Here is an 18,466-nt window from a genome sequence, read left to right as displayed (position 1 = left end):
GATTGTCCAATTCTTCAACCCTCCAATTTTCTTTCTTTCTTTTTTTTTTTTTTTTTTTTCAGAAAAATTCTCCAAAATTTTCACTTTGTTAAACAACCCTGATCGTTTTTAAATTTTTTTTTATTATTTTTTTTAATCATGCTCTTTAGTCTTTTCTTAATAAATAGTCCGTAGAATAATGCTAAATATAACATACTGCTTTTAATGGGATTGACAAACAGGTGTGACTATGATACATCTATATATCTATATATCTATATGTCTATATATATATATATATATATATATATATAAAAGTAAAATCCTCCTAGCCAAGTTTTCCCCCCAAAACTTAGAGCCATTTTTGTAATATCAAATATTTAGACAAATATGGCATTTCAATAATATTAAAGATTTTACCTTTCTTGAGATCTCTTACCATTTTATAATTTCAATACTAAACCCTTTTGATCTCATCCATTGTGTATAAATACACCTTATATGACCATACACAACCCCAACTAAGGTTAATTATTTCATTGATATTTGCTAATCATCCTGTGATCTTCCACAGTTGAGGTTGATACGTGATTTGCACGGGTGATGTTTTCATTCTTAGTTTCTTTTATTTTTTCTTCTTTTGGGTTTTGTTCTGTTTTTATTTTTTTGTATTTTCTGATTTTTAAACAACAAAAGTGATTCGTAAGAAAAAATGTTGATATATTCTTTTTTTTTTGGTCTATTTTTGTGGAGAAGATACGGATCTAGAAAGATTGATCGGGAAGCAATAGACTTCTAATCATCCTGTAATCTTCCGCAGTTGAGGTTGATACGTGATTTGCATTGGTGAGGTTTTCATCATCTTAGTTTCTTTTATTTTTTCTTCTTTTTTGGGTTTTGTTTTGTTTTTATTTTTTTGTATTTTATGGTTTTTAAACAACAAAAGTGGTTCATAAGAAAAAATGTTGATATATATATTTTTTGTTTGTCTATTTTTGTGGAGAAGATACGGATCTAGAAAGATTGATCGGGAAGCAATAGAGTTCCTTGCTCATCAAGATGATAAAGTTTTGTGATCGAAGGACGAATTATGTGTATATGTAAATAGATATAGACTTACAGAGGGAAGCATACTAAGAATACAATAAAAACCAAAATGAAATTAAAAGCATTTTTTAGTTGTCAATATATCAAAGCATTGGACTTTGTTTCGATTCAATTTCTCCGTTTTTAAAGTGTACATTTTTTGTAATAAGAGAGTAGTTTGTCTCTCCCTTCAAGACGTTTTTCTTGCCATTTAAATTTTTTTTTTTAGGAAAAAAAATGATTAAGTACTGTGGCTTTTTTTCAATAGAGTATTATTTTGATTTTATTCTTCATCTGACATTCCTTGATATAAAATCACTTTACTAATGTAAAATAATGTTATTGACTTACCATGTTTGCTTCGATATGCTAAGCCATTTAAAATTTAATACGGAGTAAAATTTATAATTCTAATACTTCCGTAATAATATTGAATAAATATTAATCATATGTTTAGATTTAATAATATATTATATTAAAAGAATTATATATTAATTTAATATAATGATGTTTAATACGGGTAAACCATATACAAGCAATATTGTACCTTAAGAATATTATACCTTAATTATAAAAATTCTACCTAATAATTTTAGTATTAAATGTCATACAATAATTACCATAAACAATGTTTAATAATTGTAAACAATGTTTAATAATTGCCAAATTCTATTATGCAATAAAAATTACTATTATAAAATCTTTTGTAATGTGGACACATTATTTTTAATTATTTCGATTTAATAATATTATATCTTTTGTATAAAAATTCAAATAATACTTTTAGTACTATTGAATATTGATTGACTAACAATTATTTTAATTATTAAGGCAATTAATAGATATTTTGATTTAAAAAGTTTTCAAATATATGAATTATACATAGTAGCATGGAATCAATTAGTAAAATAATTATATTAGGTAATCTAATAAATAATTTACTTTTTAAATTATATCCCCTCTTTAATAAATTATACTTACCTTAATAATTAATTATTAATATTATTACCTAATAATTATATATTGTTACCTTTTTGGTGTAATTATTATGGTAATTTATATACATATATATTTTTATACTTAATGTATAATATTATTGGCATGAAATAAATTATACTTACCTTAATATATAATTAATTTTTAATATAATTACCTTATTTTTATTAAAGGTAATTATTTTGATAATTTTTCTTTCATTATTTTGTGTGATTATTATGGTAATGTATTTAAATTTTGGAAGAGATTATTACAAATATTATAATTAATATAAGTAATATAATTAATAAAATTATTATGGTAATTGCCACAATATTTGGTAATTATAATTAATATATTTAAAGAAATTGAGAAATATAAGATTTCTTCCCTAGAAATATTTGTAACAATTTCATTAAATTACAATTAATAAAATATGAAATATAATTAAAGAAATGAAATTATTAAATTAACAAAACATGAATATTTATAATCATACATACACTTATGCACTATAATAATCATGCAAAATTTAAATACAACTTTTTAAATTTTTAAATGTAATTTTTTAATTATAAATTTATCAATATAAATTATAGTTAATGAAATTATATTATAGAACTTTTCTATATACATATTAATAAATATTATGTGTATATACAATGAATTATACAATCATATAAGGAAATGCGTCGGATTAGAGTTTATTCATACAAAATTTAGAATTTACATTTTTTTTTATAAAACTAATCAAATGTTAATGTTAATAATAATAAGAAGAATTTTAAAATCAGAATTATAAATTAAGTATTAGGGTAATAATTAACCTATATATATATATTATATATTATATTATTATTATTATTATTATTATTATTATTATATAAAAACAAAATCATCGCTTTTCAAAAAAAAAAAAAAAAAAAAAAAAACAACAAAATCATCTTATTTCATTTTCCTGCCCAAACTTTTGTAGTAAAGTTTATTTGGTAAGTAAATGTCAAATGGAAATTAAATAAAATCTATTAATTGGTAATATTGCATAATTAGTAACATTATGTATGGTATTATATTCTATAATATAATTGATAATATTATTGTTCAAGTATAATAAAAATCCTATGTAATAATGTAATAATAATAAAATAAAATTAAAATTAAAATAATAACAATAACAATAACAATAACATAATAATAATAATAATAATAACAACAACAGCAAATGTAATAATCCAAACAAAACTATATACAAAATAAATTTAAAATTAAAAAAAAAAATATGAAGAAGACAATGGTGGCTCCCCTTTGTAAATGATGTGGGATCATTTTGATTCCACATTGAAAATGTTTTGAAAGAAGAGCTCTTAAACTCCTCTATATAAGAGGGGCATTTACAAACATATAATTGCTTGCCCATCAATATGGGCAAGTATTGAGAAGTCCAAAGACTTTTTTTTTTTTAATAATTTTAGTACTATACTACTATTAACCTGACAAATTATGTTGTGGATATGTGTCCACCTTGCAATGTAGACACATTTCAAAAATTGTTCATAATTATTAATATATAGTTCAAAAATTATGAGCATATAGTTCTATAATTATAAACATAGTGTTGTGAACATAATTATGAACATATAGTTATGTAATTATGAATATAGAGATTCAATAATTGTGAATATGAAGTTAAAAATTATGCATATATATCTTTATAATTATGAACATTTACTTCAGTAACTATGAACATAGAGTTCTGTAATTATAAATATAGAGTTAAATACGTACTTATGAATATGAAGTTCAAAAATTATGAATATATAGCTTTATAATAATGAACATATAGTTTAGCAATTATAAACATAGAACTGTGTCCACCTTGCGGTTCCACAACATAACTATTCGATTGACCCTGTAACATGTAAACTTTCTCAACTTATTGAAGCCCTACGTATCAAAAGGCTCTTATTTAAGAAACCTTATCTTAATGGCTTCTTATTTTAGGTTTTTTTTTTTTTTTTTTTTTTTAAATTTATTAGGGGGTTTGAGAAAGATTAACCCAAAATGTATATGAGTTGTTTTAATTTTTAGCAGTTTGGAGCAAATTGCTAAGTTATTAAATAATATTTTTGGTGTTTTGATAAAATATAAAATGTTAAACAGACGAATTTGATAAAATTTTGACAAATTTGCCAAATAATCAAATTACAACAACAACAACAACAACAACAATAATAATAATAATAATAATAATAATAATAATAATAATAATAATAATAATAATAATAATAATAATCCAAAAAAAACTATATACAAAATAAAATTAAAATTAACCAAAAAAAAAAAAAAAAAAAAACAAAGGCGAGCCACCGGCTCCCTTTGTAAATGATGTGGGATCATTTTGATCCCACATTTACAATGTTTGAAAAGAGAGAGCTCCTATATATAAGAGGAGCAATGAGACTCTTATAAACATTTTTTTTTTTTGAAACCTAGACTCTTATAAACATAATTGGGGTTGTGGAAGATTAACTCAAAATGTATGTGTTGTATTAGTTTTTAGCAGTTTGGAGCAAATTATATAATATATTTTGGTGTTTTGATTAAAGTTAAAATGTTAAAATGACGAATTTATTATAATTTTGGCGAATTTATCAATAATCAAATTACAAATAATAATAATAATAATAATAATAATAATAATAATAATAATCCAAACAAAACGATATACAAAATAAAATTAAATTTAAAATTAAAAATAATAAGAAGAAGACAAAAGGGAGCCACGGGCTCCATTTGTAAATAATGCTGGATCATTTTGATCTCACATTGAAAATGTTTGGAAAGAGGAGCTCTTGAGCTCCTCTATATAAGAGGAGCAATGCTCCTCTTACAAACATAATTGTTTGACATCAATGTGGGCAAGTATTGAGAAGTCCAAATGCTCATATTTTATTTTTGAGTACTATTGACCCGACAAATTATGATGTGAAACTGTGTCCACCTTGCAGGGTAGACACGGTTCCAAAAGTGTTCATAATTATGAATATATAGTTCTATAATTATGAACATATGATTATGTAATTATGAATATAGAGATTCAATAATTGTGAATATGAAGTTCAAAAATTATGAATATATAGCTTTATAATTATGAACATATAATTAAGTAATTATGAACATATAGTTTTGTAATTGTGAATATATAGTTCATAATTATGAATATGAAGTTCAAAGATTATGAATATATAGCTTTACAATTATAAACATATAGTTCAGTAATTATTAACATAGAATTGTGTCCACCTTGCAAGGTGGACACGGTTCCACAGCATAACTATTCGATTGACCTGTTACATATAATATTTGTTCACCTATTGAAGCCCAACGAGTCAAAAGGCTCTTATTTAATAAACATTATCTTAGTGGATTCTTATTTTAGTTTTTTTTTTTTTTTTTTTTTTAAATTTATTAGGGGGTTTGGGAAAAGATTAACCCAAAATGTAGATGTATTGGTTTAGTTTTTAGAAGTTTGGAGCAAATTGCTAAGTTATTAAATAATATGTTTGGTGTTTTGATTAAATATAAAATGTTAAACATTTGAATTTGTTAAAATTTTGTTGAATTTGCCAAATAATCAAATTACAACAACAACAACAACAACAACAACAACGATAATAATAATAATAATAATAATAATAATAATAATAATAATAATAATAATAATAATAATAATAATAATAATAATAATCCAAATAAAACTATATATATAATAAAATTAAAATTAACAAAAAAAAAAAAAAAAAAAAAAGACAAAGGGGAGCCCGTCCCTTTGTAAATGATATGTGATCATAGACGGAGCCAGAGGGGGGGCAGGGGGGTCAGCTGCCCCCCCTCACCCCACCCCACCCCACCCCTACCCTATATTGTATATAATATGTATATATAGTGCATTATTGATATAAGTATTATAAAACAGATTTTGTAAACAAAAGTTGTGATAGACAAGGTGGTAGCTAATGTATTTGAGTTTCGGAATGGCTTGGGTTCAAGTCTTTGCATTGACAATGTTATAGTTTTCTTCACTTTTTTGATTAACACAATTAAATTTTGGCATGATATATATAACTTCCATTATAACTTTCTTTATATTAATAATGGAATGTGTAATTTATAATGTATTTTATATTCGAATTGTTTTATCAAATTAATTATGTTTCATATTTTGTTATAAATATTTTTATAAAGTTTTAATATGTTTTATTTTTCGCTATATCCAACAATATTTATTGTTATACTTCTTAAGTATTTCATTTTTTTTAAACTTTCTCTTTTATTTTAATTTTTTTCCCTCACTAAATAAAATTCTAAATCCGCCATTGAATCCATCCCTACTTCTTTGCCCCCCCCTCAACATATTTTCTGGCTCCGTCCCTGTATGTGATTATTTTGATCCCACATTGAAAATATTTGAAAAGATAAGCTCTTGAGCTCCTCTATATAAGAGGTACAAACATAATTGTTTGTCCATCAATGTTGCAAGTATTGAGAAGTTAAAAGGTTCTTATTTAAGAAAACTTAGCTTTGTCTTCTTATTTTAGTTTTTATTTATTTATTCATTATTTATTATTTATTTATTATTAGTGGGTTGGGAAAGATTAACCCAAAATGTATTTATTGTTTTAGTTTTTAGCAGTTTAGAGCAAATTACTAAGTTATTAAATAATATTTTTGGTGTTTTGATTACAGATAAATTGTTAAAATGATGAATTTGTTAAAATTTTGGTGAATTTTTCAATCTCAATTTTTTAAAATTGTCAATAATAATAATAATAATAATAATAATAATAATAATAATAATAATAATAATAATAATAATAATAATAATAATAATCATCATCATCATCATCATCATCATCATCATCATCATCATCCAAACAAAACGATATACAAAATAAAATTAAAATAAGAAAAAAATAAAGAATGATGTGGGATCATTTTAATCTCACATTGAAAATGTTTGGAAAGAGGAGCTCTTGAAAATGTTTACAAACATAATTGCTTGCCATCAATGTGGGCAAGTAGTGAGAAGTCCAAAGTTTTTTTTTTTTGTTTCCTTTTTGTTTAGAAGTAAAGGAATATTAAAAATAGAAAAAAAAAATTCACTAATAATATTTCACATCATCAAGGAGTGAATGCATATTTTTAAAAATAGTAAATGTAAATTAAAAATGGAACAAAAATATTTCATTAATAATATTCTACATCATCAAATTAAAATGTAACAGAAATTAGGTAAAAATATTAATAGATCTATATTCTAATTGACTAATTGACTGAAAATAAAAAAATAATTGACTGAAAATGAATCTAATATTACTAATTGACTGAAAATTTTAAAAGGAAATGAATATTAATAATTGACTGCAAATAAAAAATGCTCCATAATTGACTAAAAAAAGAAGAAGAAATAACCAGATCATTGCATTTTAATTAAAAATAGAATGAAAATTAAAAATTGGAGAAAAATATTTCAATAATAATATGCTACATTATTAATAGTAAATGCATATTTTAAACAATAGTAAAGGTAAATTAAAAATGAAACGGAAATATTTCAATAATAATATCTACATCATCAATTAAAAATGGAACGAAAATTAGGTAAAAATATCACTACATTTGATATTCTAATTGGTTAATTGACTGAAAATGAAAAAGAATAATTGGCTGAAAATGAATCCGATATCACTAATTGATTGAAAATATAAAAGGATAACTAATTGAGTTGAATAGGATTGTGTTGTCACTACCAATGTCGTCTACAAAGAGGTTTCAATAATGTGTAAATATAATCGGTGATATTAAGTTTTTTTTTTAATGAATAAATTGTTATATATCTAGACAAAAAAAACATATCTTCCATACAAATGAATAAGGATACCAATTCATTTATATAACTGAGTTGTTAGATAACGAGCACATTTTTTTAATTTATGAAAATTCTAAACAATGATAAATAAAATCTTCAAAGTTATAGCACTGTATGCGTACATCTAGACATTAGCTATTAATTTGAGCAATTATTTGCAAAAATTCAAGCAATGATAACATCAAAATATATAAACGATTCAAACCATATATTTAATTGCACTATATAATATTTGATATTCTAATTTAAATAATTATATATCGATTCATATATTCTTAATATATTATAACAAATCCATTTCGTGCATCGCACGGGTGCAAATACTAGTTCTTCCTAAAGGTTAAATCTCCAATCCTAAGGGCCTCTTATACCCCGTCCCGATAGAAGGATAATGTAAATCATGATAACTCAACTGAACCACAGAGGTTAGGCATTTGCTCACTGCGTACAAGGAACCCCTCTTTGAGAGGTTGCTCCACACTGTAGTGAGTGTGATACATAACAACACTAATGATTTGAGTTTGTTTAGAATGACTTTCCTTTTCGCACAATTTAGCTTAATGGTTCAATAAATCGTATTTGGGAAAAGAGACCAATGTTCGAATCTTAACAACAGCAATCCCTTGTACACACCGACACCAATGTTCGAATCTTAACAACAAACAACAATCTCTTGTGTGCACCTACATTTGACTCTATATGCTGAGCCAAGTGCAAACATTACACTAGATAGTGTTGGTGCTGGAAACATGCACCAACGCAACATTAGGGGTACGTTTAGATTTGAATTTAATATTTTGTACGTAGAATTGTGTAAGTGTTGAATTTTGAGTATGTAATTTGGTGAGGACGGAATCTTGGGTTATAAAAAATGACAGTGTCTAGATGTCCCCACTGTAAAGTATGCAGACAAAATTTATAGGATATTAGCGGGGGCAATGATAGAGACCGAGTTGCAGGCAGTCAACGAAGCTTGAACCAAACACAACCATGGCGGCTGAGGCAGAGAAGCAGCAGCTTATCAAGCCTCATGCTATCATGGTGCCAGTCCCTCTTCAAGGCCACTTAATCCCTTTCGTGGAGCTCGCACTCAAGCTTGCTTCAAACGGCTTCACCATCACCTTCATCAACACACAGATAACCCACGCCAAAATAACCCGAGCCCGCTCACTCACCGGAGAATCTTCCGACGAAGACATTTTCTCCGATGAGCGGAACCTTCACGGCTTCGACATTCGCTACGTCACACTCAGCGACGGTTTCCCCCTCAGCTTTGACCGTTCCAGAAACCACAATGAGTTCATGGAAGGACTGTTCCTTGCCTTCCCGCTTATCGTCGATGACTTCATCGGAAACCTCCAAAGTTCCGATGTAAATCAGCCGGCCTCGTATCTCATAGCCGACTCTTTCTTCGTGTGGCCGTCGGCGGTCGCCAAGAAGCACCGCCTTGTCCACATTTCGTTTTGGACGGAACCGGCTTTAGCCTTCACCATGTACTATCACATCCACCTTCTAAGAAGCCATGGCCACTTCGGTTCTCAAGGTACCACTCTTAAGTCTTAAACATCATTTTAAACTTTAAATTTGAGGCAAAATCTCCACATTTCTTAGAATAATTATTCTAATCTACACAATTTATTCTGGATTAGTATATTATATTATAATTCCATCTTGACCTAATCTGTCTCAGATCCTGAAAGATCTTTCTGTTCAATGTTTCTGTTCTTATCATTGTTGCTAGATAATGATAATCGAAGAGATGCGATAAATTATGTACCTGGTGTGGAAGCGATAGAATGCAGAGATTTGCCTTCATACCTTCAAGATTCTGAGCCATGGAGTGTGATGCACAGGTACATATTCAAGTCGCTTGAAGATGCCAGGGAAGCTGATTTTGTTATCTGCAACACCGTATTCGAGCTAGAGTCTTCCACAATCACAGCCTTGCAAGAGACGAAGCCTTTCTACGCGATTGGGCCAATTTTCCGAAGTGGTTCCGCCGTGGCGGCGGATTTTTGGCCGGAGACGGCCGGCTGCGGGCAGTGGCTCGACGCCAGGCCGGAGAACTCGGTTCTGTACATCTCTTTCGGGAGTCTTGCGAGTGTAGGGAAAGAGGTGATCCAGGAGATAGCTCACGGCCTTCTGCAAAACAATAAACTGAGTTTTCTCTGGGCAATCCGGAGAGACATCACAGGGTGTGGGGAGGAAATTGAGGTTTTGCCCGCGGGGTTCGAGGATGAAGTCCGGGGTAGAGGTCTGGTGGTGGGATGGTGCAGACAGATTGAGGTGCTGTCGCATTGTGCGACCCGAGGATTCTTGACTCACTGCGGATGGAACTCGGTTCTTGAGAGCGTGTGGTGCCAAGTTCCAATGCTGTGCTTCCCTCTGTTGACAGATCAGTTCACCAACAGGAAACTGGTGGTTGATGAGTGGAAAGTGGGAATCAATCTCTGTGCTGGGAAGGAAGTTGGAAGGGAAGAAGTTGCAGAGAACATGAAGCACCTCATGAATGATGCAGAGGGGTTGAGAGAGAACATGAAAGAAAGAAAGAAGACACTGCAAAATGCTTTATCTCCAGATGGATCTACAGAGAAGAATTTTGAGCAATTCATACATGACATCAAGCTCAAGGTTCAACAGAAAAGCAACATATCTACAAAACAATAGCATAGTTACGCCGACAACCCAGCCAAGTTGGTCAGACTGTTGACTTATTAACCGCAAGTTAAAAGTTCAAAACTCCCAGCGGGAGCAACCAGCTGGTTCCCTCGAGTAAGGAGTGCGGGGGGTTTTCCACTTGCAATAGTTATGTTATGTACCGGGGTCCACCTTGCAATGTAGACCCGGATAAAAAATACACAATTTACATACTGAATTGTGAACATTTAGTATGTAAATTGTATACATTTAGTATGTAAAATTGTGAACATTTAGTTAGTATGTAAAATTGTGAACATCCAATAGGTAAATTGTGAACGTTCAGTATGTAAATTATGTACTTTTGGACCCAAGTCCACCTTGCAAGGTGGACCCAGGTTCACAGAATAATTTGCCTTCCTCATCATAGATGGCTTAGAATATAACTCTGCAGTCTACACAATTAAAACAACAGCATTTCATTGTCCTGCTAATGGAACCAGCATTCAGAATAAAGGGGAGAAAAATTAGCCTTGACTCAACATTAACTAATGCTACTTAACATTACCCTGTCCACTATCTTATATTTATACCATTAAGCATTTAATGCATGAGTGGCCAAGACAGCAAAAGAAGGGAAGAAAAGGACCATAGAAACATTATCATAATTCATAATGTTACTAGATGGTTCATAGTTTTTTTTTTTTTTTTGAGTACTACTGACTCTGTTACAATACAGTATCTATTCAAACATACTTTCTCAACCTACTGAAACACAAAGAGTCAATACCCCGTCACTGGGATTCGAACCTAAAACCTCTCATTTGAGAAGTCAATCAAGTCACAGCTATGCCGTTCAATCACAAGGCCTTTGGCATGGTTCATAGTTTAAAGAACTATCAACTGAAGAATAGGATGAAAGGAAGGAGAAGAGAGAAGAAGGAAGAAGATTCATACCCCTCTTTGCAAAGCTTCTGAAAGTGGTAATCAAACAATTTTCAAGAATCTACAGAATCCAGTGGTGTTGATGCTTCGTGGAAGTAAATTAATACTACTAGTTAACAATTACATTACTGGAAGTTCTCGTTTAAAGTACACAACATAAAATGTACAGAGCACGAAACTACCTACCTTTCTACAGCTTCCAAATTCAGCGTCTTTAAATTCAGGCAGCACTAAGAATGAAGGTTATGATCATCAGATATTGTCTCCTCTGAAGAATCATCACTATGGATGATGATCAACTCATCCTTTTTATCAGTGTCAGACTCATGAAGATCAAACTTCCTCTGTTGTTTTGTTGTGGGAAAAATAGCTGAGTGAGTGCTACAGACAGTTGGGATACTGTGAACACTTCTTAATCTACTATCCGTTGATTCATTAGTTCCATTAGATTCTGAGAAGATATGATTAGGCCATTTTAATCCTGTCTGACAAAGCGAGGAGGTAATGGAAGGAGAATCAAGAGGCCTAATAGGTATGGCTACAGCTTCTTTAATCCAGCGAGGCAAAGTACCGGTCACAGCCATATCAGTTGGCAGACCAGCAATAAATGAAGATTCAACATATGGCACTGCATGGCTTTCACTCCTTTCAGATTGGCTGAGCATTGCTCTGCTACGCTTTCCTCTGTGATAATAAGGACAAAAGGTCCCAAAGTTGGTTGCGGCATCTGGAAATTGTTTAGATCCAGCACTTTGTATATTCAGAAAATGGCAGCGTGAATGCTTCTCCATGTCCTCGGATTGGGAATATCCATGCCCAAGTGAAAGCTGAACATCATTCGCCAGATCCTCCTGTCCCATCTTTCCAGAGTAAACACTATTGGCATGGTACAAGTCTGCTTTTCTCAACTGTCTTACTTGTGAAATGGATCTACCACACAAAAGTTTCGATTGTTCCTCCTCCCAGCGCTCAGCAAGGTCCCTAGAAGACCTCCAAGAAAAGAAATGCAGCCTTGGATCCCTCAACATGGCATCCCATTTGCCTCTTCCATGTCTTCTCACCCCAATCCATAGAGAATCCAGCTCCTCTTCAGACCACATCATTGGAGACTCCAGTTTCTCGGGAAATCTATTCCTGTTTCCTTTCAGGGATGTGGCTCTGCCGACTATGTTGTCAAGTATCATCTGATGTCGAAAAAGTAAAGCAGTGTGGTCTGAAGGAGGTTGGGGAACTCCAAGTATAAATTCTCTTGACTGGTTGCCAGTACAGGCCCTTTGAGAGCTTGAAACATAAGCATGCCTATCAACCACTGTTTCCAGTGGCAATGATGAACCAAGAAAAAGTGAGTTTAGCCCCATAGATACTGAGAGGAACCTACTTTCTTGCAGGTGGGTGTTTCTGTCATCAGAATCCTCAGTGGTGCTCGTCTTTTTTGGTGTACTTGATAATGGAAAGAAATCATAGGTCCTGTCCTCTGAGGAGAGCTGAAAGCAAATAACAACTTTATCATTACCAACCAGATGCAAAATCTCAACCACCTCATCCTTCATTCAACAAACAAAAGAATAAAAGTTTCTCACGCCAGATAAGCAAAACCCACTTTCGAGCAAGGTTAGGTACAAAAATCAATCTTAGATTTTTAATCAGGTAAAGAAATGTTCTCACCTGCAAAGGGTTATTCTTTGATCCTGTGCCCTTGCAACTATTTCCTGCTGCTTCTGCTGATGTGCAACAAGTTTCAATTATCTCTGCCCCTGTTGATGGAATGTTCACAATTCTCTCATCAATCAATTCCAAACTCTTGCTTGTAGATACCTTACATGATTCTGTAGCTTGAAGCCCACTACAGGACTCTGATTTAATGCAGAGAAGTTCTGGTGTACTGCAAATGGGTTGGTCATCCAAATCACACGCTAATTTCTTATTGCAGCCCACTCTATCAGCAGAATCTGGAATATTAGGAAACCATAGACAATACATAATTATTTTGCTACTGCCCTAAAATGAGAAGATACAATTCAATTTTTTTCTATATCTTAGTAAGATTCTTTTCAGGGTCAATAAAACACAAATGTCGAATACATACCACGCAATGGAATTGATAGGTCCAAAGTTAGGGAATCTCTGTTGTCTGCCTTCTCATCAGGCAATTCTGAGATATTCAGATCTATAATTTGACACTCTGTCCCTGTGGAAGTGTGAGAGGTAGATGATGCGGTCACCTCAGCATTGTCCACAGCTGAACAAGAAAGGCCCTGAGTGGGTTTTGATGAATTGACTAAGATATCTTTGGGCACATCTGTGCCGACATTTTTATGTAAACTGGAGAGATTTGATTCAGAATCCAAAACAGTTACTTCAGGAAGGGACAGCGTATCATCCACTATATGAGGCTGTTCATTAACGTCAGGAGGTCTGTGTTAAACATTCAAAATAGAAATAGTTATATCCACAGACAGTATATATTTTCCAGATTGACGTGTCATGTAAACTTACGCCTTTATCTGAGGCACTGATCCAGCAGAAACACATGAATGATGATCATCATTACCAGTTGTCTGCAACAAAATCTAAGCAGAAAAAAAAATTACAATCACTTAGAGAGAAATGCATCAACTTCATACTGTCAACTACTTGGTTGGGCTTGAATGTTACCTAGGATATAATTATTGGAAAAGAAATAAAAATGTTATTTCTATACTAACATGAGAGAGAAGTAAGGCTCTCTAAAAATAAAATAAAGAAAAAGGAGGGGGAAGAGGAGAAGAAGAAGAAGCTATATTGCCAATCATTCAACTCAAATAAGAACCAATCGTACAATTTAACTGCTGTAGTTGGAATCTTGATAGCTACTAACTGACCTCTCACATTGAATTCTCAATTCTTACTAAATCTAAAAAGCTTGCTTATGCAGGCATCAAAGTTTTTAAAACAGTTCTCAAAATAACTTCAACATAAGGCAAAATGTTTTCGGTTTTTAAGTTATATGAAATTAGATCACATTGGCCAGGCCAGTTTAGCAAATCTAAATTTTCTTCCCATACTCAACAAATAAACACATATCATGCAAAATGCCCACTGATATTATCCACCTCTTGATGCTTTTGATTTGCTGAAGCATCTTCAAAGCAACTGTTACCAGGTTTCACTTCAAATATACAAGGAATAACACCCTGCGCAGAGTTTCCAACTGATGATGACACACTATCTCCAACTTTGAGCACACACTTCACATCTGGCCCATTTACATGATTGTTCCGTTTGGCTCTTCGATGAAATGTTAGCAAAGGGGAGTTTAACTTCCTTTCTTTAAATGGATCAGCACTGTTAGACACTACTTGACCAGATAATTGATGTGGGCAACCTTCTTGGGTATTTCCCTGCAAAGATAAACATCAATCAAAAGGCACAAGACATCTGAATTTCCAAACTCTTTTCTCCAGTCAGGTCAAAATTTTCTTTCTCAAGAACAAACAGGAAAAGAAACATCTGTTTCAGTAGAGGTTATAACACAAGCCTTTTCCCTACAGAAGCATGATTCTGCGGAGATAATGCAAGCTTTTTATTCTTTATTTAGCCAAGTCAATATTTAATAGTTTTTAGACCTTAAGGTTAAGCTGTCAAATCAGCTGTACCTCTCAATTATCACTACATTATAGCTAAAGGTAACCAAGTAACATCAAGCTTTGAATGTTTGGATATGTATTGTATAATTGACTAATATGTGTTTAAAGGCAATAGTAAAATTACGTTTGAGTTTGGCTTTGCAACTTCTTGAAGGGCAAGAGATTGGCTTGGGCTATAACACTTATGTCAAAACCAGGCTTGAAATGGGATAAAGCCTACAATAATGGCTCTCTTAAGGAAAACCCCAAGTTTGACTTAAAAGTTGAAGTTCTAAAGCACCAAACCCTGCTTCTACCCTCTTCCCAGGAGCTTACATTTAAAATCTACACAAGGCGTCTCATTATGTTTGAGTTTCAAATCCATTCTTGGGCATTTCCTAACAACATGAAAAATTGAAAAGTGAAGTCGAATATAGTAGCTTAAGAAAGCATGGGATAACTATATGAGTTAGGAATTTCCCATGAAGAATGAGTTTTCAAATTCAATTTTAAAAAGCCAATGTCTCACCCCAGAGTATTTTCTTTCATCCTTGGGCCTATGGTGTTCAGTTGCCTCATTCTTCTGTGGTGTAATTGAGGCAGATGATGTGAATCTGGTAGATACATTAGCAATCCCATGCTCACGCAAAATAGCAGAACTACGTGGCCGCTTTCGCTTGTAAGTCAACAGCACTTTGCAACCAATCATCTAACTTTTGAACAGAAATTTATGCAGCAAGGCTGAAAAACTTCGTTAGAACACCAAAAGCACATGGAAGTACTAATCTTTTCAATTTGTAGCTGAACCCACATATCATTTACACTGCAAGCAATGGAAAACACATTTCAGAAAGAAAAAGTTAGAATTTCTATAGTTTTTGACAGCTGTAAGAACCAAAATTGGTAACAAACAATGGCAACACATACACATAATGGCTCTGAGAGTAGCTGTCTTTGGCTCAAAAGAAACAGCATCAAACTATTATCCAACATAAATAGTAAATACCCAATGCACACACACAGCTGACAGCTCACAGCACAGAGACAGCATAAATTTTAACATTGGAAATAAAATTTCAAGTTAAAATCTCAGATTCTAGAGCTGTGTAACCACATATATCAAAATCATGCTAGAGTTCTACCAATTTTACTAAATTAAACCAAGAGATATTTTAGAAAACCACCTTGCCACTAACATTATCTATGAAAATGAAGCAAAACACATCATCAGTAACCAATTAAAGCAATAAGCTAGAAATATCTATCTATCTATTCCAAAACAAAACACTCCCCTACTAAAACACGGAAATGAGAAAACGAGGGAAAACAGACGCTGATACTTTCGAGATACACATAAACAGAGTGTGCGTGTGTGTGTACATGGAGATACAGTGAGAGACACGTGTATGTGCAGCAATCTAGAGAGAGAAAGCGAGCAGAAAAATCACCGGCGGGCACGGAGATGACCGGAGTCCGCCGGTGCTCTTTTCTCCGGTGCGGTGTTGCCTTTGTTGCTTTTTGTCCTCTTCTGTCTCAGAATTTAGAGAGAGAGAGACTCATAAATACTCTTTACAGTGTTTATACTGAGAACTGACAGATTCTGATGGAATGGAACTAAACCATATTATATTATTTATTTATTGTATATTCGTATAGCTTTTCTTCTTTTCCTTTTAGCCATTGGGAATAATTGCATCATGGCCCACTAACATTTCTGAAATTCACTTTGAGCCCCAATTACTATTTTAAAAATAAGCACTTTCATTCTTTAAAATTTAAATGTCTTATCAATAAATAAAATAAAATGCTGGAGTATTTGAATATATAATTGTAGATATCATTTTTAAAAGATTTAAAAAAATATACAACAAAATTTTGTCCAACTATTTCAACTATAGTAACATTTATATTTTCATTTATCGATTATTAATTTTATCACTTTTGGTTCCACAACTTTTACAATTTAACTATATTTAGTCATAAATATTTGAAATGTGTTCACTTTTATTAAATTTTATCGTTTTCATACAATTACGTTTTGGATTGAATTTGATTGGTTAAAAAATCAAATGGAGTATAAGTTTTTTTGAATGCTACTGGCTCTATTACAATGTAGTATCTGTTCATATACTTTCACGCCTCTACTGAGGCTCAAACTCACAATCTTCCAAAAGAAAGTCCAACTCGGATACCATTAGACCACATAGTCTTGGTCAATGGACTATAAATTATAAAAATTAATAAGCAAATAATAACAATATTATTGTTTTGTTGTTGTTGTTGGAGGTATTAGCTTTGTTGTTTTGTATGACATCATAAAATCTATCTATACCTATGGCACATTTCAACTAGTCAATCAATTCAAAATAAATTTATAAATTTTATTTTGTTAACCGTCGTATAATGCAGTGTGTAAGCAGCATTTGAGACTTGTAAACCAATTGACACATATCTCACAATTTAATCAATGAGACTTGAGTTCAAATGTATAAAAAATATCTCCATGTTATTAATGATGTGTCACTTTCAACTATGAATGTAATACACTTTACCCATTTAGATTAGATTATAGTATATGGTGGTCTCTCTTGGTGATGGTTGTCATCAAGAATGTGCTTCCAACAGTTTTAACTCAATTCTCAATTAAATTTGTAAATTTATATAGAAACTAAAGTACACATAATTAACAAGATCTAACTCAAACTATTTAGAATCCATTTTTCATAATATATAATTTAATATTACTATATAAAATCAATACTTTGAAATTATATTAAATGTATTATTACATACAAAAAATCGTTGATGAAACATCTTTAAAAATTCGTGCAGTTAATTTGCACACTCAATAAGCGACAGCACTCGTATTGACAACCCAGTTGATGCTATGGGTAAAATTTGAGAAAAAAATAAATTTACGGCCACCTTACAATTTTTTTATCCCCTTTCTCTCCTTAGTGGCTTAACTCACTTGAGAAAAATCCCACATTTGAGTTCAACCAATATGGTTGCTCAAAAAAGTTTGGGTGTAATTTATATTAATGAAAATTTCAAGGGCTCCTAGAGCTAATGTTTAAATATCAAAGGATTCATGCAAAAATAGCATATTTCTTTTTTGTTTGTTTCCTACTTTTATTTACTTTAATATATGTTGTTGGCTTACTACTAAACAGTAGTCCACCACCCACCCGGGAGAAGTTTAGAGAGCAATGAAGGCATAGATAGACAATGCACCAAGATATGTCCATATGAGATAGTAATTACAAATTTATTTAAATAAATAATTTATTACTATTCGAATATTTATCAA

The 18,466-nt window shown here is 31.2% G+C and overlaps 2 protein-coding genes across 5 annotated transcripts; one reads left to right on the top strand and one right to left on the bottom strand.

Moving 5' to 3' along the window:
- Window positions 1-8,753: 8,753 nt before the first annotated feature.
- On the top strand, window positions 8,754-10,813 carry LOC109192212 (UDP-glycosyltransferase 86A1-like). The gene is made up of 2 exons (XM_019342780.1): window positions 8,754-9,512; window positions 9,717-10,813. The coding sequence occupies exons 1-2, from the start codon at window positions 8,960-8,962 to the stop codon at window positions 10,634-10,636; spliced, it is 1,473 nt and encodes a 490-aa protein (XP_019198325.1). The 5' UTR covers window positions 8,754-8,959; the 3' UTR covers window positions 10,637-10,813.
- Window positions 10,814-11,522: 709 nt separating this feature from the next.
- On the bottom strand, window positions 11,523-16,755 carry LOC109192590. Of its 4 annotated transcripts, none has more exons than XM_019343290.1 (8): window positions 16,605-16,755; window positions 15,686-15,979; window positions 14,644-14,931; window positions 14,048-14,121; window positions 13,638-13,966; window positions 13,217-13,500; window positions 12,293-13,035; window positions 11,523-12,259 (listed from the first exon to the last, which is right to left on the bottom strand). In XM_019343290.1, exons 2-8 carry the CDS (start codon window positions 15,863-15,865, stop codon window positions 11,782-11,784), a joined length of 2,376 nt encoding a protein of 791 aa, XP_019198835.1. In that variant the 5' UTR covers window positions 15,866-15,979; window positions 16,605-16,755; the 3' UTR covers window positions 11,523-11,781. The 4 variants fall into 4 exon arrangements, with proteins under 4 accessions (XP_019198835.1, XP_019198836.1, XP_019198833.1 ...); XM_019343291.1 differs by having other exon boundaries at window positions 11,523-13,035; window positions 13,217-13,305; window positions 13,372-13,500; XM_019343288.1 differs by having other exon boundaries at window positions 11,523-13,035.
- Window positions 16,756-18,466: the final 1,711 nt, after the last annotated feature.

The sequence above is a fragment of the Ipomoea nil genome, unplaced genomic scaffold (genome assembly GCF_001879475.1).
Source record: "Ipomoea nil cultivar Tokyo-kokei standard unplaced genomic scaffold, Asagao_1.1 scaffold1770, whole genome shotgun sequence".
In the NCBI taxonomy this organism is placed as follows: domain Eukaryota; kingdom Viridiplantae; phylum Streptophyta; class Magnoliopsida; order Solanales; family Convolvulaceae; genus Ipomoea; species Ipomoea nil.
The sequence above is the reverse complement of the archived record's forward strand: the minus strand, read 5'-3'. Positions and strand labels throughout refer to the sequence as shown.